The sequence below is a fragment of the Calliphora vicina genome, chromosome 5 (assembly GCF_958450345.1).
Source record: "Calliphora vicina chromosome 5, idCalVici1.1, whole genome shotgun sequence".
NCBI classification, from domain to species: Eukaryota; Metazoa; Arthropoda; class Insecta; order Diptera; family Calliphoridae; genus Calliphora; species Calliphora vicina.
This window is the reverse complement of record NC_088784.1, coordinates 79,785,884-79,809,017: the sequence shown is the minus strand read 5'-3', so window position 1 is coordinate 79,809,017 and position 23,134 is coordinate 79,785,884. Positions and strand designations below refer to the sequence as shown.

Here is a 23,134-nt window from a genome sequence, read left to right as displayed (position 1 = left end):
AAGCCATGACTACTTGCGACAACTACACGGTTTTTTCTACACATTTGTGGGCCCTATAAACAAAACTCATATTGAAAACCAATTTCCAATACTATTGAATTTTTCAAATACATTCATTCATTCATACTGTGAATATGTGTTCATCTGTGCATTAAAAACATGTAATATTCAACTGTCATTTCGCCTCCGTACATACATGTGTCAATCAATTGGACTTAAAGATAAATCAATCGTTTATTAAAGGAAACCCCAAACATTGTCTCTATTGTACATTAAATTGACATCATTTTAGAATTTCCATATTAATGGGACACATTTAACAAATGTTTGTACCTATACACGCTCGTTTGTCTGTGGTAATGACACTAAACAAATAATAATACAATAATAAATTGTCGGCAGAAAAAAGTAATCAAGTGTATCTGAATGTATGAGTTTTGTATTGTGTTGAATAGTAAGCGGGGATTGCTCATGACATGAATCACCATGTGGACGTATATGATGGCAGCTGCCCGAGGAGATCGGGCCAACTCTATGATGTCAAGGCGTCGTAATGAAGTTGAATCACCCAAATATGGTTATAAGTAAGTAAATCAATGTTTTTTTTAGTTATGTACTGTTACAATAGGTACTAAAACTTCAGATTAGTGTAAGTTTTAAATCATAAGTTTTGACTTTTCAACATTTCATACCTAAAAATAGGTAACACCACTTTTTGCGAGAATTGAGATAACACCAGATAATAGGTTTTTATGTAAAAACTTGTTAACATAGAAAAAATATACATAGAAGCGCTACTGAGAGACAATAAAAATAAGTCTGTTGTCAAAAACCTAAGTCTTGCAACAACAAAATACAAGTAAATCAATGTATTTTGTTGTTGTGTCAGCCATAAAATTTGGGAGAGAGAATTATTTTTACTCTCAGCTTACTTTCAGTTGGGCCCCTAGTTCTACACTATGCTTGATAACTCCGTGTATTTTTTGGTAAAACAAGGTAACTCCATAGTTTCTTAAAAAACAGAAAAATTAGAAGTTTAAACACACATATTGAAACTAAGGTAGCCAAAATATTGGCAATTGTGGGCGTGGCATGCTGTTTTTAAAAAATGTGATTTTTGTAAAATTGATCAGAAGTAAATTGGGAAGATCCATGTGAAAGCGGACAGCAGTCGGATTAACCATCTCCGATTTTAATCCACATACATAGTATATCCAATATGTTTCTCATATCAATGACTTTTTCAATGGAAACTCATTCCGATGTAAAAATATCGCGATTTGAAAATTGAAAAATTTGTTAAAATTGTCTAAAGTTATATACACATAATTGTCCATAACTTTGAAACTACTCAAAGAACATCAAAATTGTTTACTCCATTTTAAAGACAAAGATATTGTTCTAAAAATGGTGTGAATAAAATTGTTTACTTCCAAAAGGTTAAAGGTCAATATTTGGGGTATATATTTCAATGTAAAAAATATCATAGATCGCGGTGTCAAAATTTAATAAAGAATACGGTATGAGGACACCTAAACTCTCTACTATATTTGTGCAAAAAAATTACGATGGAGTCTCGATTAGTTCAGGAGTTATAAAGAAAAACGTTAATAAAAGTAGGTTTTTCCATATAAATTCATATAAAAATTTAAGCAAATAAAAAACAGAACACATAAACACAGGTGCTTAAATTTTTATATGAATTTATATAAAAAAACATTGTGATACCCAAGCAGGATATTTGTACTACATCCTTTGTTTCCAAGGAAGGAATGGATTCGTCTCAGATTCATCCTTGATAACACTTTTATACACGAGAGGAAGGGTGTTCCATAAATACTTGCCATCATCGCCTTTGACCAATTATGCATATAATTCCCTAATCGTATTCTGGGACCCATACAAGCATTATCCTAGACATACGACAATGAGGATTTTAAGTGTCCAGCATTGGGAATGAAATCGATTGAATAGAGTCAACATTAAATGGATAGGTTTCATCATTCAACAAATAACTGGGTAATTTCCGAATCATCACTTAACTCTGTACTTAAATATTTCATAACATTCGGGATGCCACAAATCTTCCTTTTTGCGTTGATAAAAGTAAAGAATGACCTTGGATTGTGTTTAAAATTACGTTTGATTTTTGTTAAGTAGTTTTTGTATAGTTTAGAATTCAACAAATTGTATTCAGCACGAAGAATAGAATATTTCTTATAATCCAGTGCATGGTCAGATATCTTTTTTTTTAATTTTTTAAGGAAGATAGATGGTTGGGAGTTCCAGAGTGGACTAGTCTGAGAACTTGGTAAATGTTTTCGAATACATTCATCCATATTTTGGTACATGGTTTCATACAAAATTTTAACAGAATAAAACAGAAGGCAGCAGAATAAGGCATTTGGAATGGACGATAATTGAAGCCAATTATTATTATATAAAAGGTTATTAAAGTCAGCATAGTTCGTACGTTGGAAGAAAAATGCTTTTCCTTTTTTTGTAACATTATTAACCCAATAAAAACCTTGAAAATTATATAATCGTCCTTCCGAGACCGCTATTAAGAACATGCGTTTGTCTTGGCACCAACGCGTGTCAAATTGACCCCTAAAGAGAGGAGCTAGAGGGTTAAGATCTTCCACAAAATTGATCCCCTTATAATAATAAAAATTCTCTCAGACATTAACTTACAATTTTTCTTTCATTTAATATAACGCTCTCTTCGATCAAAAAATTAAAACTTTGATCTACTATAAAAAAGCTCAGACCAACTGTACTATAAGTTTATTCTACACAAAACGATCTACTCAACATGCCCTTTCAGAATAATAGGGTCGCTATGCTGTTCCAATCAAAAATTCTTAATTTGTTGGACAGTGCTACTAATGAGTTCCTGGTGTTAAATTTTAAAATAATTGAGTAATTCAAACTCATATTACTCACTTCCTTAATATTTTTTTTTAATAAAATAATCTTTTTATCATAACTATTGCAAAACCAAATTCCTGCAAATATTAAGGACATGACCGGCTTTGACCTAATATTATTTCCTTAGATGCTTAACTCAACACTCTATAATAATAATAAATTTGTTTGCCAAATATTAATAAGTTTTCATCTATTTATGCTCTCATACCAATAGTCTCAACCGTCCTATGTACCGTTCCATACGTCACAATAATGGACCATCATCACAGCAAAGTTGTAAAGCTTCGACATTGGGTAGCTCATATCCTTATACCACCTCAACGAGTCATCATTATGGCAGTGCCATTGGCACGAACCCATCATCAACTTCTAGTTATACACAGCAGCAACAACAACATCATCGTCAACAGCATCATATTATTGGTATTGATGATGTCTACACAAATCCCGTTACAAGTGAAAGTTATGAAATGGAAGATGGCACCAGCCTCTTCTCGCCCCTCCCAACAACCACTACCACAACAATGACAGCTGATACGGCTGTACTTATAGCCAGAAAACACATGATATCCAGTCAACAGAAACATGGCTCACATGCGAAGGGAAGTGGAGGAGGAGGTTGTAGCAGTAGTGCTGGTGATTTTGTCACTGGAGCCGATGGTGAAGAACAAAGTTGTTTTGTTGGCAGTCAGGCGGCTGTTGTTCGATTGCCATCACGTAGAACAACAGTAACCTCATCATCTTCGGCCTATTATCATGAAAGTGATGAAGATGATAGCGATGCTGATGGTGATTCGAATGGTGACAATTATGGACAAATTGTCAAATGTTCTGATAGAGTAACAAAGCCTGCAACATTAGCAATTGATCAGGAGAGACGTAGAAGACAGCAGCAGCAACAACACAGACACCAGCATCGACAGCATCAAGAGGACATTAATGAAGATTTCAATGTCGATGATAGTAGTGATGACGAGGATGAAGACGATGATGCGGATGGGATAAATGAGCAAAAGCGGGCCAATTATAATGAAAATATTATGGAAAATGGCAAAAAGTTATCACAGGTAAGTTAAGTAGTTTAGTTAGTAAAACAAATTAATTTTAGGAACTTGTGCCTCATGCTTATTTTTTCAATAAGAATACGGAAAAAATCTTTTTATAGGAAATTACTGAAATATTTGCAATTGCTAACACAAGAATACTATAAATAGTATCTTTGAAAATTTATATATGTGTGTATGTATCAGGCACGGATCTCGCTAAATAATTTAGGGGGGGATTTTTTCCAATAAGCAAATAACTACGTATTATTAAGTATGCATTTTTGAACCATACCTGTTTAAGTTCCCTTAGAAGGCCGAAACTACATAGAACACTTTTCCAGCCATAACTTATCCTTGGTCAAACAGATTATTAATTTTTTAATACCGTTAGCTTTTAAAAATATTTCTAATGTTATATTTTCTAAATCATTCATTTTCAACTATTATCTCTAAATGGTCACCTAAAAAAGTAAGTGAAAAAATAACACTGTCCAACAAATTGAGACTTTTTGATTGGTACAGAACAGTGATCCTATAATTCTAAAAGGGCATGTTGAGTATAATTTTTGACATTTTTTTATTTTTAAATAACGAAATTCCTATAACGGGGAAATGTGTTCCAAAAAGTGCCTACAGTGACGTCATTTACTGTGTGATAGTAAAATTGCTTTATATATATTAAAACAAGATATAGGGTTATATAAATATGGAGCTTTTTTGAGGATCGGTGCTTGCCTTTTTAGAATTTTTTACTCATTATTTTTTTTCAATTGGCAAATTTTAGATATGTCTGAGTGCGACTAGGTCCGCTTAAGTGAGCCATGCTTTACTTTACACGATTTTGTATTAAGTTATCGGATCATATACAAATGTCATATAGTCCCGAAGAAAAATTTTTTCAACAAAAGAAAAAATATAGGCACTTTTTTGGGAAAAAATTGGCCCTTTTTTACATTTTCCAAATGTTAATGCATGTAACTTTTTATATGTACGAGATAACTGTTAGCAAGTTGCTTTAATTTTATTCAATTACAATAAAAATATAGCTGATATTTTTAAACGTTTCGAGCCTCCATAGGCCCGCCATATCTAGAAAAACAAAAAAAGATCGAGCAGAATTAAAACAAGTAAGAGAGCTATATTCGGCTGTGCCGAATCTTATATACCCTTCACCAAATTATACTTCAAAATACAAATTTTAAATATTTTTAGGTAAACAAAATTTATTTTTCCAAAGTTGTTTTTTTTTAATTTTTTGGAAAAAACATTTTTTTAATCGTTATATAACTTTTTTTTTTTAAAATTAAATTTTTTTTTTTAAATTTTTAAAATTTTTTTTTTGGTGAAGAAAACAATTTGGTTTTAAAAATATTTTTTCCGATTTTGATCCATTGTAGTTCCAACTTACTACGGTCTTATATACGTCGTTGCAAAGATCTTTGAAATATCTATCCAGTAATCCAGATATAGGTCAAAAATAGGTAAAAAATCGAGGTTGTCCTGGTTTTTTCCTCATATCTCAGCCATTTGTGCACCGATTTTGCTGATTTTAAATAGGAAACTTCTCGAAAGCATGTCTGACAGAATTATTGAAGATTTGGATCCCGAGGATATCTGGGGTCTTCAGAAAATTGATGTTAACAGACGGATAGACGGACAGACAGACAGATAGACATGACTTGATCGACTCCGCTATCTATAAGGATCCAGAATATGTATACTTTATTGGGTCGGAAAATTATATTGTGGAAATTACAAACGCAATAACAAACTTATAGTATATACTAGGGTATTCGAATTATTCGATTTTTCTCTTGTTCGAATAAAACGAATAATTCGAATAAGAGATTTTAACTTGTTCGAATAATTCGATCACACGTTTAAAATTAATTGAATTATTCGAATAATTTAAATTTTTTTAAAATAGTAAAGAATGAAGTTTTGATGTCAGTTTTTTAATATTTTATTGTTAAAGAAACACAAAAAGTTAACAATTCAAGTAAATAGTAAAGAATGAAGTTTTGATGTCAGTTTTTTAATATTTTATTGTTAAAGAAAAACAAAAAGTTAACAATTCAAGTATTGATAATGTTAAAAAACATTCGAAAACAAAGTCTATCATTAAATTTTCAACAGAAATATTCTGATCAGATTAACTCCCGAACAATCTACAAAACAATTGACTAGCAAACCCAATAGTTTCCGTTTTGGATCTATGCTTTAAAAAATGTGAGCTAGTTGGACATGATCCTGAATTCAAATAGAATATTCATTAATTCGGGTTTTAACTAACTAATTCTTTATTAAATTAATTATTCATTATTTCTAAATAATTTATAACAAATCGTATTATTCATTCAACGTTGCAGCATCTTTGCTTAATAAAGTGGTTTTGGGAATTACACAATAAAGGGAATCTGCCCAAAGTTTGATATCATTGTCAGTGAACTTGGCTAATTTGAAGTCAGGCAGCGCGTGATACGCAAAAAGTTTATTACCATGTTAGACAAAGATGTTCAACGATGTTCAAAATCATGTATAAGACGAACTCCATGCTTTTCTTGCAACGAAACGTTAGTTTGCAATATTTGTGTTTATCATTCGATTTATTAAATATTTTGCAACACTTATGTAAGCGGTTAATAGCATCACTTATATACACATATTTTTAAGATAATGACCTTCATCTATTTCAATGTAATCATTATAAATGTCATACTCAATGTCACTTTCTATGACCGTTTCAAAATCACATTCTCCATCACTTTCAACTCCACTTTAATCTAAGTTAATATTTTGATTATAAATTGTGATTCTTCTAATATTTAGCCAGCTAAATAACAAATATTTTATTCCGTACCTTTTATTTTCATTGGTTGAAGTCTTAAGTTAAAAATTTTGAAAGATTTGTTTTTAGAATTGTAACTTCTTGCAGTAATATTTATATATTTATAGAAGGAGCTATCGGAACATTCATCTACAGTGATCAAAAGTCCCTTTGTCTTTAGTTATTTGTCGAAATTCAGAAACAATACAATTTTTGTGAGTCATTATTACTTATTTAAATTTGAAATTATGAAAAATTTTAAGCAATTTAATAAATTTAAATATATATGAACATTTATTCGTTTGTTCGATTATTCTACATAAAATTGTTCGAATTATTCGTTATTCGAAAATTGTCATTTTTAAATTGGTCGAATAATTATTCGTAAGAAATTATTCGATTAATCGAACGATCATTAGTCGAATGAATACCCTAGTATATACCCTTCTCACGAAGGTGAGGGGTATAAAAACAAATAAACCTAAATATCTCTTGAACCCAAAGAGATAACTTACATACATATGTTTTCACGTTTTTTGTAGATCTTCTTAAGAACTGTTCATATTTTAAATTGCAGCTTATTCGGATCATAAATGGATTTTTGGTGATTTTTTTAAAAAAGAGAGACCCAAGATGGCGTGTAATTGTGCTAGTTAAACGTATACAGCATTATTTACAACTTTGGTATCTTTGGTGACCCCCACTGAAATTTTCCGACAAATATTTTCGTGGAATAATTGATTCCTTAAATGTCCTTTTTGAAAGGACTTTTTTTGATTTTCTCGAAAAAGGGATCAAATTTACGCCTAAAGAAATGAGTTAGAGGGTTAAGATCTTCCACAAAAATGATCCTCATAAAATTCCACCATATAACTCTGACAATAAGAATTCTCTCTGACATTAACTTACAAAATTTTTTTCATTTAGTATCATGCTTCCTTCAACCAAAAAATCAAAATTTTGACCCACTGTAAAAAAAAATTCAGACCAGTTTATTCTACAAAAATTATATACTCAACATGATCTTTTAGATTTATAGGGTCGCAAAAATGCTGTTGGACAGTGTAAATAAAACTTTTCAAAAATTTAAAAAAAATATCGAAAGATTGTTTTAAAAGCAATTAAACAGTATAAGGAGGACTTAAAGATTGAAAGAAAACCTGGATAAATAAGAAAATTAGGAAAACAACTTTTTCGAAGAGCACCAAACACTTCTATCAGATAAGCAGCTCCAAAGTTAAATGAGCTGCTTTTATTGAAAAAGGCCATTGAGTGGTATTCAAACAATGCTCGGTGGTAAATTCCGGCCAAAAATTTTTTTTTTTTGTTTTTTTAATTTTTATAAAATTTTGATGGTAAATTTTTCTTAACACTTCAGAATATAAAGTATCATTATTATTTTGGATATAAAGTAACTATGTGGCCATTTATAGTGCTGTAAATTCAAAGGTTTTTTCTTGTCATTTTAATATTAAAAAAATTTGATTTTTTTACTTTTGAATCGAAGTATCCTGTGCTTTTTTTTAAAGTTTTTTTTTTGCAAATTAGCACATGTTTTTATAAAATAGTTAGCAGTTAACCATTCCCTGTAGTTATTAAGGAGTTTTTGCGTGTTCTTTTTACATAAATGTGAAGTGATTAGAAACTAGTTTTAAATCTATAGAAACTAAATTAAAAAAAGTTTGTAAGGCCAGAACAAATTAAATGGGGCTATTAGAGGTTAAGTGTAAATTACATCTAATACTTTAAAGTATCAAGAGTTAGTACTATAAATTTCAGCTGCAATTATCTGCCATTCCAATAACCAGAACGATTTCAGTGCCTTCATATTTTACAAATTTTTTTTGTATTTTTTTTGGTCAATTTCAAAAATTATGTAAGTTTGAGAGTTATTTACGTCTATGATGAATTGGCCAAACCATGTATTTGTATGTCGAAATTTTTTCAATGGATTATTTATGTTATTTTTAATTATAAACCTAATTTAAGCCATGTACAAAAATTACATACTTTTTTCGATACTTTTATAACGTCAATTTTTATTTGGCCAACACCTGTATGCAAGTTATAATATTTTGTGCGATGGATTTAGTGTGTATTTCTTAAATGTACACCAAATTTTAAATTTTACAAGAATAATCTTACTTTTCCGATAATTTCAAAACTTCCATGATTGTTTGGCCAAACTCTGTATACATATGTATTCCGAAATTTGAAGGACAAATTTTTGTTCGATTACATATTTTATTCTTTATTTTTGGACTAAATTTCAGCCACTTACATGCAATTTTTTTGATACTTTTAGAACGTCCATGCTTTTTTGGCCAAACCCTGTATTTGAACATCGAAATATTTATCGATCGATCGGTTATGTTAATCTTAATACAAATACAGAATTTAAAACATTTTTATGAAGAAATAAAGAAGTTATGTATTTTTGGCCGGAATTGAACACCGTGCAATGTATATGTATATTTTGTACGATGGAAGGCAAATTGACCTAACTGTCCAGAACTTTGGCCTGTAGAAATGTTTTGATCTCTTGTAAGATAAGAATTAAAGAAGATATATCACGACATGTGCGATTTTAAGCATAAGTGGTTCACTCCGTCCAAAAATGTACGGAAGCAACTATAAAATCTTTAATGGGAGGACTTCCGGAAAAAGTGGATAAATTTATAAATAATGCTTATATTTTAATGTCTAGTGAATACGTACAATATTTGAATAAATTTACAAATTTTTTTGGTTAATCACTCCATCAAATTCTAATTCAAATCCCTATTGAAGGGCGAAACTTATTTAATATTGTTACGAATTTTCACTAGCGATTTGAATTTAATGGTCTGTATATACTGCCAGCTACATTTATCGTGTTTGTAAACATTTTCATCAGTAGAAGCTTCTACTTATCAACAATGTCAATGATAGCATGTGGTTGTTAGCATTGTTTGAAAGTATGGCAACACCGAATGTTTAAACTGCGAACATTAACTTCGAAAGCTCTAGAATTCGAATATACCCAGCAAAAAATATTCTGGATTTGGAAGCAATAAATTTGATTACTGCATCTTCTACTGCTACATTAATTGAATCCTAAAATTAATGCCTTACAAAAATGATTTTGGAAGGCATACATTAAGCTATTTGTATAGGAGGTGAAGAACTTAGAAAAAATCAGCGCTTCTTGTTAGGCAATCACTGGGTCTGTAAGATTTTATTGCTTCTCAGCAGCTCTAAAATCTATGTGCACAGTTGTTTGCACATATTTAATTTGAAGAAATCAGGTAAATTTTATTTTGGATTCCTTATGTACAGCCTCTACGCGAGGAATCCCATATAAAAATCTTATAATCTTTCATGCGAAGTGGTAGCAGTATACAAGTGCTCTCTGCCTTACAAACCTGCTTCCGAGGAAGCACCATTTTTTTAGTAGTTGTCCGTTAAGATCATTGTAGAAGGTTCACGAAAGATGGCGTGTGTATAAATATTGGCAAAGGATGCAGTCGTCAATGAGTTTATTATAAGCGCTGTTAGAGTTAAAATCAACTGTCTTGTATATTCAAAAGTATGTCTGTATTTCTGCGAATTTATAAACGTGTATAAAAACATTTAAATAAATAAAGAACTATTACAATTTTTAAACTACTAAACGGTTTTTATTTGCAATCAAAAGTATACGGTTTATTTAAAGGAAATAAACCGTTTTTAAAAGGTAAAAACGTAACAGTAATAATGTTTCATTGAGGGGATTAAATTTCCTTACATTTCCCCCCTGCGACCTGTCCCTGGTATATATGTATATTTAAATCTAACTTGTCATGTACACATATGCATATACAAATGGATATTCCTTATTTAGTTATTTTTACCTAAACAAATATTTATACTTTACTTTAAATTGATCAAAAATTTTAAACTTGCATTTTCTTATTAGCCTAAATACTACATAATACATACATTAACTTACTTGCATTTTGTATTCAATGCTATTCAATAGGTTAATATTTGCATATTTCTTGTTGCATTTAGTATATAGTATCTAATTACAAACTTCATTAATATTTTTCATCATTGGCATACTTTTGCCTTAACTTAATTACATATTCATATGAAGATGACCTAATTGGTATTGAAAAAAATCAAGTTAGAAACAACAACCCGACCATACAAGTACTTTCGACAAATCAGAGCAATAAAAATCTACTGGTATTATCGAAGGCCTTCTTAACGCTCATTGTACTAAATGATTCGGTACACATTACAACATGCAGTCTTTTAAAAGGGAAGCCATATGTTGATTTTTTCGATCTTTCGTGGTCTTAGTTGCAATGAAAATAACTTTTATAAAAATCAGATCAAAACCATATAAAGAAAAACAAAAGTATTTTTGGTGCAATTTGATCCAGTATATTGGAATAAGCTCTATGACAATATCTTTAGAAAAATAATAAAACAAATACGAAAGTATAGTCGGTCAAGCCCGCTCATATAATACCCTACACTGAGTAATTAATCAACACAATTTATCTTTTAAAATTGCAATAATTTATTTTCGTGAGTGTTGGTCAATTATGAATCGATCCGACCAAAAGTTTTAGGTGTAATTTATTTGTATTGTATAATTAACTTATTTGTGTGAAAATGTGTGAGAATATCTATATAAAGTGATTCAGAATCAATCGGTTACAAACGTCAGCACCATGTGGTGAAGTGTAGAAATTTTTCATTCAGGGGTTACGATTGTATTGGAATTTTTTTACTACAAATCTATAAAATTCTAAATTTCGGTATTATTCAATATCAAACACACCTCTTTTTGAACTCGTACAAAATATTGATGATCTGAAACAGCATTTTCTAAACAATAAAGTTAATTTTATTGGAAGTCGTAGGAAAATTGTTTCCAATATTTAAAAAACACTCCAAATTTAGGAAGAAATGACAAAAGAGTTTGTAAAATTCATAAATATATGGGGGATTTCATGTCAAGTGAAACAACTTTTAAATTCGATGTCTTCCGATCGGGATGAAAATTACACCAAGGTTAAATCTATTTTTCAACAAGATCGGTCAAGAACTCTATGAGTTAAAGGGGGGTCAGACGGCATGTATTGCTTGTGTTTTGTGCCATGTATTGGGACATTTTTCCATATGTAAACATATACATGCCGTGTGATCCATATGAAACTTTGTGTATGTAAAATACATGTGTATTACTCGTGACATTTTTGGCAATTAGAGCATGTTCTATTTTCGTGTGTATAACAGAGTTGTATTTTGAAATACAACACTGTGTGAGTGCAAAATAAAAAAAACAAAACAAAAAAGAGTAAAGAAAAATCATAACAAAATAAATTTCTTTGCATTAAATATATATATTGTGATATAAAAATGTTTTAAATAAATATATTGTTAAAAACAACAAACATATAAACTAATAGAGGTTATGTCACATGCAATTACATATGTACGTTTGAACGTGGAAATTATGAATCATATGTATAACGTGAATTTTGACATACACATGGAATTCCATATGTATCGAATACATGTCCCAATACACAAGCAATACATGCCGTCTGACCCCCCTATTAGAGAGGGTAGAAATTTGACATGTTGGCCAACATGTTTTTTTCTCATTCATATAACTTATTACCTATTGTTCTTAGCAAAATGTGTTCCAAATAGTTTATATAGCTATTTCTTCAATCTTTCGAAAAAAAAAATATTTAAAAAAAATAAAAAAAAATTTAATATTTTTTTTCCGAAATCAAAAACTTTTTTGACTTTTTTTTTTTTCTTAAAATAAAGCTTAGATATTTTCCTTGAAGATCTATGTAGTCGCTTAGTGGGATGCAAGTTCGATATCTATCAAAATAATTGTTTAGTAACTCAAGACATGCAATTTTTGAGTTTTCTTTTGCAAAATCAAAAATTTGGTTTACTTTTTTTTTCAAAATGGACCCATTTTTTTATTTTTTTTTTGCTCAAAAGAAAGCTTATATATTTTCCTTGCAGACGTATTTGATCGCTTAGTGCGATGCTGTTCGATATCTATCAAAATAAATGTTTTGTAACTCAAAACATGCAATTTTTGAATTTTCTTTTGGACATTTTTTTTTTCCAAAATGGGCCCTTTTTTAAATTTTTTTTGTTCGAAAGAAAGCTTGGGTCTATGTTTTGTAACTCAATATATGCAATTTTTGATTTTTTTTTTGCAAAAATCGAACTTTTTTTTTCCAAAATGGGACCTTTTTTTAAAATTTTTTTGCTCCAAAGAAAGCTTAGGTCTATTCCTCTAAGAGCTTTTTGGTCTCGTATAAAATATAAAATTTTGACCCCCTCTAAGAGAGAGTTCTTGACCGATATTGTTGAAAAATTGTGTCTGAATTACTATCACATAGGTCTACCTTGGTGTAAATTTCATCCCGGAAGACATCGATTTTAAAAGTTGGTTCACTCGACATGAAATCCTCCATATAATATTCAATAAAAAGTTTGTTCGTTGACATATAGCAATGAGGTTTTGTACGTTGGCACACATTTTGATACCATATGAAAATTCGGAAACAAATATAAAATTTACGAAAATAAAATTCCGCAATTTTCAAAAAGAAACAAACATTTCCTTTTAATTCGTTCTTATACTGTAATATGCAAAGCGCAAAGTCCATTTTATGGTACGCAATCGTGCTAATTCCATTTTTGTTTTTGTCAAAATTTCAAAATTATTATCTAAGACAAATTATTAAATATTCAATAGCGCGATACTTGGATTATGCCCCACTGTGCTATGTACATCTAAATGTGATAATTTAAACTTCAACAACCCACTTTGTAATGTTTGTTTTTCCAAGTATTGTTGACAAATTGGGCAAACAAAATTATGCTAAACAAAATTTTAATTACTTACAAATTTTAGAATGACCCTCAAACTTTTGAGTGAAGTCAAGGTGTATTCATGAGGTAAAGTTAGCAAAAAGCAAATAATGTTTTTCTTTTTTGTTTTATTTTATTGTTTGTATTTTTGTCAAACTTATTTTCATTGTGTGGGTGCTTCCCCCAGAGATTCGACTGTGGTACTTTTTGTTAAAAACTGTGAAATAAAATCAGTTTAATAGTTTTTAAACAAAATTGTTTGCATTTAAAATATCTGAGTTTGACATTGATTATGTATTTCACAATAATAAAATGAGGCATTTTAAAGAATGTACACATGAGCACAAAAAAGTTGTGGTTTTACCCATCTAAAATTCTTGTTAATTTTGTTAAATTAAAAATTATAGTACCACTACATTATTATAAATACAAAATAATGAGTGTTACAGAAAATATTTACGACAACAAATTATAAACACAATCAAAAATTTAACAAATAAGAATTTTGTATTCGGCGGTGCCGAATCTTATATACCCACCATCAATATGTAGTTTTCGCCTTCCATGTTCCCAAACAGTACTGAATTTTATTTTGAGTGATACATTTTTTAAAGCTTTAAATTACATATGAAATTTATGTTAATATCATTTAATCGTATTTAGGAAGGCATTTAAAATGAATTGTAATATTCGATTGCTTAAGAAGTCATGAAAATTACATTCACTTTGAACTATTTCCTGTTTTTCCTGGATTATTTTAAGCTGCAAATCCATTTTTGCATATTGCGTATGATTAATATTTAATTATATTTAATCAAATATTAAGTATACGTATTTGGACGTTTACAATTTTAGTAAAATATTGAATAACACTGTGTGTAATTTTTTGAGTCACGGAAATATAACCATATACGGAAACCACTACGTGATAAAAGATCAAAAAAGGTTTTGCCCAAAGTAAAGCACTTTTTTATGGGCCCCCAAAGATTTGGGGTGAAGTGATCAAACAGTTCGGAATTTTGATTTAGTCTCTGAGGCAAAGTTGTAGCCCTTATTATAAAGAACAAAAATTGTGAACATATAAAATCAATAAAACTTCATCTTCAAGAAAAAAACGATTTTTTTTACCTTTTTTCCCCTGTTCAGATACTTAGGTAGCAAACTGTTCAAAATTCAAGGAAACAATAAACTACAAAAATTTATCTAAGATCTCAATAAACAATTTTCTAGAACATATGAACATATGAAGTTAGCAAGAAAAACTAAAGGAATTAAGTGTATTGGGCCATTAACTATTAAATTATTATAAACTAAAGCATACTTTTAGGCAGCTTTAAAAAAATGTATTTAGAATTTTTTAAAGTTTTTTGCGATTTTGATTTTGAAGATGAAGCTTTTTGATTTTATATGTTCACAATTTTTGTTCTTTATGACAAGAGCTACAACTTTGCCTCAGAGAGTAAATCAAAATTCCGAACTGTTTGCAAGATATGAGCCTGAGAAAATGATCACTATTTTGCAAAAATGACACCGAGTGCATGACTTTATCACGTAGTGGTTTTCATAATTTGTTATTTTGAATATGTACGTATTTATTCAAATTCTCTCTTCAAATATATCGCTAGCTTAGTACGAAATGTAACAAGTCCACTTTTGATTGAAATTAAGATTTTGATGCAGAAAGATAGTAAAACATAAGATACATATTTTGCAATAAAAAATTTCGTTATTTTGATTCTAACTGATGATTTTTCAGTGATACGCAAAAGTGCTAACTCCACAAAAAAAGTAATAAGAAGAAAACATGCTAAGTCCAGCAAAAAACATTGAATATGCTATTTCTAAATCTACTTTTTCAATACTATTTGCTATAATACTTTGAAGATTAACATTTTTCGATGTAATCACTATAGTATGGTTCACTGCAATATAAAAAAAAAAATTTTTAAGAAATAATAATAAAAAACTAATTTATTTAAGATTTTGAGTTATTTTGTTTTACAGCAATGAAATAGGATTGTTTTTTGTTATGTATTTAAATAATATAAAATAATAAAACCAATTTGTAAAATAATAAAACGAGAAATTAAAATGTATTATAAGAAAATGTGCTAAGTCCAGCCAAAAAACACAAAATCATAAAAGTCAAAAGACCTAAGTCCCTAAAAATGGCTTCAGTTTCTAAAGTCATTTCAATTATTTTATTTTTTTGAACTGATACTTAAAGCCAACAGATCATAGGAGAGAACTGCGTTTACAGATCTAAAGAATATTGAAAGCAAAAAAAGATATAACGTTTTTTGTCTCTCCTGTAAAATTCAAAAAATTTGACTTGGCACGTTTGCGTACTAAGCTAACGATATTTTAATCGATTTTGTTATATTTTGTATTAATTTATAATTATATTTTATGTATAATAAAGTTTCTACTTTTGTAAATGGTGTAGTATAAAATCTTCTTTTTACTTCTCTTAATATGTTTAAATTAAATATCATCATCTCAGTCTTTAATAAATCTTTTATCAAATAAATTCAGTTGTTTTCGAATATTTTGTTTAATGGAAAAGAAAATTTATGTGAATTTTATAGACTCGTTTGGTGTCTAATACCCGTAAAGAAAAAATAAATAATAAAAATCTGTAGCACGTTTGACATGAACTAAACAAATCTGCTGATAAACAATTTATTGAGAAGCGTTTATATTGTTTTAGGCAACAAGATGAACATATTACTAAAGCATAAAAAGAAGGTGTTAAAATGGAAGAGATTTGTGATGTGAAACATCATATAGGCTGATGTAGTAAATTGTTCTTTCTTCAGACGTACACATATATGTACATATATGTATATAAATACCCAGTTGGCCACGTCTTCAAGATATTCTCAAAGAAAGTTCACGAAAATGTATATTCCTAAAAGACAAAAGAAAAAAGACTTTTTCAAACAACTGTCGTTTAAATCGTAAAGAGAGACAATATCGCTCAGTTTGTCATTCACACTATAACAATGACAAGATAGGCTTTAAGTTGATATATTCTTCAGTCTTCTTATCGTCAACAGAGATATATGACAATATGCAAAACATTGTCAAATCGTCAACAACTTTTTCGAACAACAATAGCGAAAATCAAGGTGGACTACAAGAGAGACAATGTCACTCAGTTTGTCGTTCACCATGATACAATAATTGTAGAAGGTAGAATCACTAGGCAGATTTTTCAATATTTAGCCCTATAATGTCAAACTTTGATTTTGATTTTTTTCATATTTTTTTATATTTTCTTTTGTTTGACGTTACCAGAATTGTATTGAGAATTTATTTTCTACTGGCATGGAAAAGATAGGCTATAAGTTGAGAGGTTCATCAGTCTTCTTATAGTCAACAGACTGAGATATATTACAACATTCAAGACCTTGTCAAATCATCAACGGTGTTTTCGAACAACTGTCGCCAAAATCGAGGTGGACTAAAAGAGTGACAATATCGCTCAGTTTGTCATTCATGCTATAACAATGCAAAGTTACTCTATAAGTTGATGTATTCTTCAGTCTTCCTATCCTCAACAGACTGAGATAGCAACGACTTTTTGGAACAACTGTTGTGAAAATCGAGTTGGACTAAAAGAGAAACAATGTCGATCAGTTTGTCATTCATACTATAACAATGTAAAGTAAGGCTATTAGTTGCCTTTTTATCGCCAATATACTGAAATATATGACAACATTCAAGACATTATAACACTCCTTGTCAACAATTGTGTGTTGATATATGTATAAATTGCCAAATACAATATCGTCTTTGACGACTTGGCCAACTGGTTAAACATCAATACTGTGTAACTATGTATTACAACTTATTTCAATATTTTATGCAACACAAATCCTGATTTATGATGGTCGTCTGTCTACCTTGAGGCGTGCTTGTGCTTACGTTATGTAATACTTTTCTTATGTGTGTGATTGCCTATTGTTGGGCTTGGTATTTCAGTGTTGGAATCTCACATATTCTGATGCATTAATATTAACATGGATTTGCACACAAAATGTACTTGTTTGAGACATCCCAAATATAAAGTATGTGAGTTAAAATTTTTGTCTGAGTTTGACATGTAATAACAGTTTAAAGGATGTAACTTTTTCAAATGATTGTCAAATATTTGATTGAATTATGGAAATATAAATTGAGTTTGCAAAAATGTAAAATTTGTTTCCATGAATATGAATGATTTCAATAAAATGATTAAGAACTGAATAACTTTAAAAATGTACGAGCGTGGGTGATACACTGACTACTTGCTTAACTGCTGGGTATTGTGACAAGAGTCAACTGACAGAAGCTCTGTTGCCCTTTCAGTTAAGAGCTGGGAAAATTAAAAAATCATGAACTTATGACAGTAATTTTCACTAATTGAAACACTTAGGATCATTTAACATTTCTGTGCTCTTTGTAGTGCAAACAGAAGTCAATTGGTTACTTTACATTTCCCAGGTAATCTAGCATGAAGTCAATTGTCTCTTTAGTGTCTCTAAGTAATCTAGAATATAGTCACTTTAAACGTTTATTTCGTATTGAACTTTTTAATTAGTTCTTCATACAAACTGGTTTTATACAAATTGTATTGATATAATTCTCATACACTTTACTTTCTTTTTGCTTAAGTATACTGATATCCCAAGTAACCTAACGTGAAGTCAATTGTCTCTTTAGTGTCTTTAAGTAATCTAGAGTGTAGTCACTTTAAAAATATATTTTGTACTACAATTTAGAAAGTAGTAATTGTTTGCCCACCAGAATTAATCTATTTTAGAGTAGACGATGGAAGGTTTGCTTACAAGCAATTGGTTATGGCTATACGATATCTTTTTAACTGACCACTTGAGGTCAATTAACACCATTAAATGTTAAAATAACTTTCTATATAGCTGATCAAGTATCCAGTTATATAGATAGTAAGATAAGTGACTCTATGTAACTGGTATGTGAATCCAATGCTTTGACTAGTTTGGGTCAGCTATAAGGCAGTCTCATTGTTATCCAGCTAGTTACAAATGATAAAAAAATGTGTTTGACAGACATTGATAGCACCATAAAATTTGCGGGAAAAAAACATCACTCAAACCAAGTCTAAGATTGATAAATGCTGTGCGAACTCTGCCCCATCAACTACAATGGTAAAAAAAGGTTTACTAAATTTCTTTGTGGCCGTATAAGCACGGAAGATGCGGAACATTCTGGTTGAGGTGTCTACACCCGAAACAATTAAATGGGAGATTGAAAGTGTGAGAAATTGTGGAAGCTTTCGGCATCTTACACGGCTCAGTGTATGACAAAGCTTTCTGCAAGATGGGTGCCGCGTTGGCTCACAATCGACCAGAAACGCAATCGTGTGACAACTTCATAGAAGGTTTGGCGTTGTTTAACCCTAATATGGTCGATATTTTGCACCGTTTCGTAACCGTGGACGAAACGTGGAGCCTCCACAGCACACCAGAGAACAAACAGCTGTCAAAAGAGTGACTTTCTCTCGGTAAATTGGCCCCATTAAAGGCTATGGTGGGTTTGCCAGCCTAGTAAGTCATGGTGACCGTTTTTTTTTTTGGATGCATCAGTATAATCAACATTGACTACCTTCAATGGCGAATATTACGCCAACTTCGATATGGTCGATTTGATGAGGACATGGAAGAAAACGACCGCAGTGTAATGTAAAGGTACACACATGTGCAGTTTACATGGAAAAAACTCTATGAATTAAGCTACTAGTTGTTCCCTAGTCTACCCTATTTTCCGTCTTTAGTCCCGAGTGACTACTTCTTGTTTCCAAACCTGATGAATGGCTGGGCGGAAAAAGATTTGATTCTAACGATGAAATCATGTCACAAACAAATACCTAGTTTGATGACCTCAAACAATCTTATTTTTTGGAAGGCATAAACAAATTGTACAAACGTGGGACAAAGTGTATAGAGCTGAGAGGAGACATCAAATTTTTAGCTTTTATTTTGAAACATTAGTACAATTTAAATTTATTCAAAGTATTATCCATTGTTAGCTATAACCTTTTCCCATCTTTCTGTCAACATATGGATTCGGAGCCAAAAGAACTGCTCAACCTTTGAGGTCAAGAATAAATCAAGCCAATGTCGGATACTCTGTGCTTAAGTGAAGGGAATTCCACACAGAGAATCCTGCATCAATCGAAACAAACAGTAGTCGGACGGAGCAAGGTATGGACTACAAAGCAGGCGGATGAAGCAAAACTTCCCAACCACTTCATTCTAAATAGTTTTTAACAGGTATTGCAATATGAGACCGTGTAGTCATGATAAAATAAAAAGGTTTCATGTCTGGTCATATATTTCAGATATTTTTCGGTCAATGCTCGCTTCAAACGAATCAGTTGTGTTCGGATCAGTTTCCATGTGATGGTGTGGTCTGATTTCAGAAGCTTGTAATAGATAGGACCCTTTTGCTCCCGCCAAACACAGCGAATTATCTTATCGTCATGGATATTTGGCTTTGGTGTCGATTCAGCTGGTTGGCCGGGCTTCACGTACGATCTCTTACGCTTCGGTTTGTCGTAATGGATCCAATTTTCCTCCCCTGTACTAAAATGATTTTCTTTTATAGCGTCAAGCAGCATTTCAGACATGTGTCTTTCAAGGTCTTTTGGCTTCAATTCGTATTTTACCCAATTTCCCTGCTTTTGGATGAATTCTGCTATTCTCAAACGTTTTTAAATTGCTGCTTGAGTAGCTTCCAATGAGTTTTCAAGCTCTTGTTGAGTTTTACAACCATCTCCATGGAGTAATGCCTCCAATTCTTGGTGTTCAAAAGTTTTTTGGCTGACCTTCAATGTTATGAAAGTGTCCCGCTGAAACATGGTATTTTTAATACTTTTAAAACATTAATCCAACGGATATTTATACTTAATTATCAAAGTGTCTTTAAAGCTGTATTTTATTTACTAAAGTTCTATAATTATAAATTATTCGCTAGTAGTAATTTCATTGATGTGAACGTTAGCTGGGATTTCACCATATGCTGCTTCATTGTTACTTTTAAAATATTCTGGAATATAGTTATTTAAAAAGATACCACCACTAATAAGCTGCACATTTGAGTACAATGTTAAAAAGCGACAAGATATTTCCCAGAAAATAAATACATTTAGCAAATGATTCTATGGTACAGAATTTTGCCATAAATTATACTATCTAGAGACAATATTATACTCATATTGTAAGTAGTTTCGTTACTTGTACAATAAACTAAAAAGCTTTAAAAAAACCATATAGATAAACTAGAATATTCTAGAGAATTGTGTAGCATTTGCAAAGCAAGTCGATTATCAAATTCATGAAAAATGACACAAAAAGCACAGTATAGTTTATAACTATAAATTTATTTTTGTACATCAGCTTTGTTTCTTGTAAATTTTGTTGCACTTAATCTTATATTCAATAACATGGAAATGCATTTACTTTCTATCTATTACTATTACTATTATTATTATTTTTATTTTTTTAAACTTGTGCAGAGGGTTTTTACTTCCAAGCAGCTTGAGCTTTAATTTTCAGTTGTCTCTTCATTATGTGTTTTCTTTTTATCTTTCTTGTCGTTATCAACTTGTGATTATCGTTATCATATTACAAATTAAAAAGTTTTTGACCTCAGCCATGTTGTAAGAACAAAATGTTGAATATATAACTTATATTTCTGTTTGTTTCTTTTCAAAATGTTTGTAAAAGTTTCCTTATTCCAATCGTGCTGTTTACAAAAGTTTTTTTTAGTTCTTTTTTTGTCGATTGAGTTTGATATATAACGTTTCTTTTACACAGTTACTGCTGGTTCAATGTAATATCATTTGATTTACATTCATTTCATGTTGAAGTAGCATTTGCAATGAAAGACAAATATTTTACTTTTCCTGTTGTTTCTTTTTTAGTTGCTGTCTGAAGTCTGTTGTAAATAAATAAATGTATTTCTATTTTTATATTTGGACCATTACGTTTAAATATTTACACTTTGTTTTAAAAATGTTTAAAGTCTTAAACTAAAATATATTAAAAAAAGCAGTCAAATGTTTTTGGGGAAAAAAATTTTGACAAAAAATGTTGTTTTTAAGGGGTCTCGAATGGTTGTCATTAGAAGCAAAATATTTTGTGAAACATCATAAAACAAACCAATGTTTATTTTGAGAAATTTATCAAGAACAATTTTGTCCTTTCTGTACAAAGTGAGTCCCTCCAAAGTACATACTTGTTTGTTTGAAAAACATCTAAACATTACGTATGAGTAATATTTAATTATTTCACAATAAATATCATTTATAAGTTATTTTTATTATTTGTTTGATATGTAATGTTGTTGATTTTGCAACTTCGTACTTACGTATACTGGGGAAATATATGATGTTGGAAATAAATATGGAATTTCTAAACGGCCGGGACAAAATTTGACGTAGGCGTAGATAAGGAGTACTCGAGTTTAAGTTATTAAAATGGGCCCTATAAATGCTCCAGGTGCAGCGCTATAGAGGCTCAAAGAAGGATACAAAAGTGTAATATTTTTGAAGGACGGTGTTTAAAGTGGCATATTTTTGAATCTAATTGAGATATTGACTTGAAATTTTTTTTTGCAAGACTAAAAATTAACTTAACTTAACAAAAAAAAAAAAAATTATTTTGGAATTAATGTGGATAAAATTTTGATATAAATTTTAGTTTTAGAAACTCAATAAATATGTAATATGTAATAAAATCTTTATTTATTCACAAATGAAATTTTCAATGTTTTAAAAAGACTTGTCAAAAGGTCAAAGGGAATTCCGAAATTCCCAAAAAATTGGAGCGAAAATATCAAAAATGGTATTTTTGACAATTTTGCCCATAGGGTCCACATTTCTCTCGAGGCTATAAAAGTACTTTGGGTATGAATGAGGAACACATCAATGTTTCCAAAACTGCTTTTCGTTTAATAATACCAGCTTTGAGATTTTAGAATAGGTGGCCCAAATTTGAAATTTTTATAAAAAAAAAAATAGTTCTAATTCCGAAGGGCGCAGCGGCGACATATTCGAAAAATAGCACACAGTTTTTATACCAAGATACCCTACTGAGAAACATAAATTTGTCATGTGTTCTTAAATAAAGTGTTTTTTGATAAGAGAAAGAGTATCACCACAAAAAACAGCAAAAAGCTACTGGAAGAATCCATATCAAAAAGGACAAAAAACTGCTATTTTCAGATTTGACATTTTCGATTTTAATGAAATTTACCACACATATTACGGTTCAAAAGGGTTCCGCAAATTAATGACTTTTTCATCGGAAACCGTTTTCATTTAAAAAATATCTCGATTTGAAAATTTAAAAATTTGTTAAAGTTGTCTAAAATTATAGACACATCCAACATCATTTTTGAGTCCATTTTTGAGTCCTTAAAA

At 30.2% G+C, this 23,134-nt stretch overlaps 1 protein-coding gene across 1 annotated transcript in view; it reads left to right on the top strand.

The window, feature by feature from the left end:
- Nucleotides 1-310: 310 nt before the first annotated feature.
- CngA (Cyclic nucleotide-gated ion channel subunit A) overlaps nucleotides 311-23,134 on the top strand; it is a 122,706-nt gene continuing 99,882 nt past the window's right edge. The window contains exons 1-2 of the mRNA XM_065512329.1: nucleotides 311-584; nucleotides 3,146-3,998. Coding sequence (XP_065368401.1) covers nucleotides 487-584; nucleotides 3,146-3,998 — 951 coding nt within the window. The 5' untranslated portion in view covers nucleotides 311-486. The remainder of the gene's footprint in view (nucleotides 585-3,145; nucleotides 3,999-23,134) is intronic.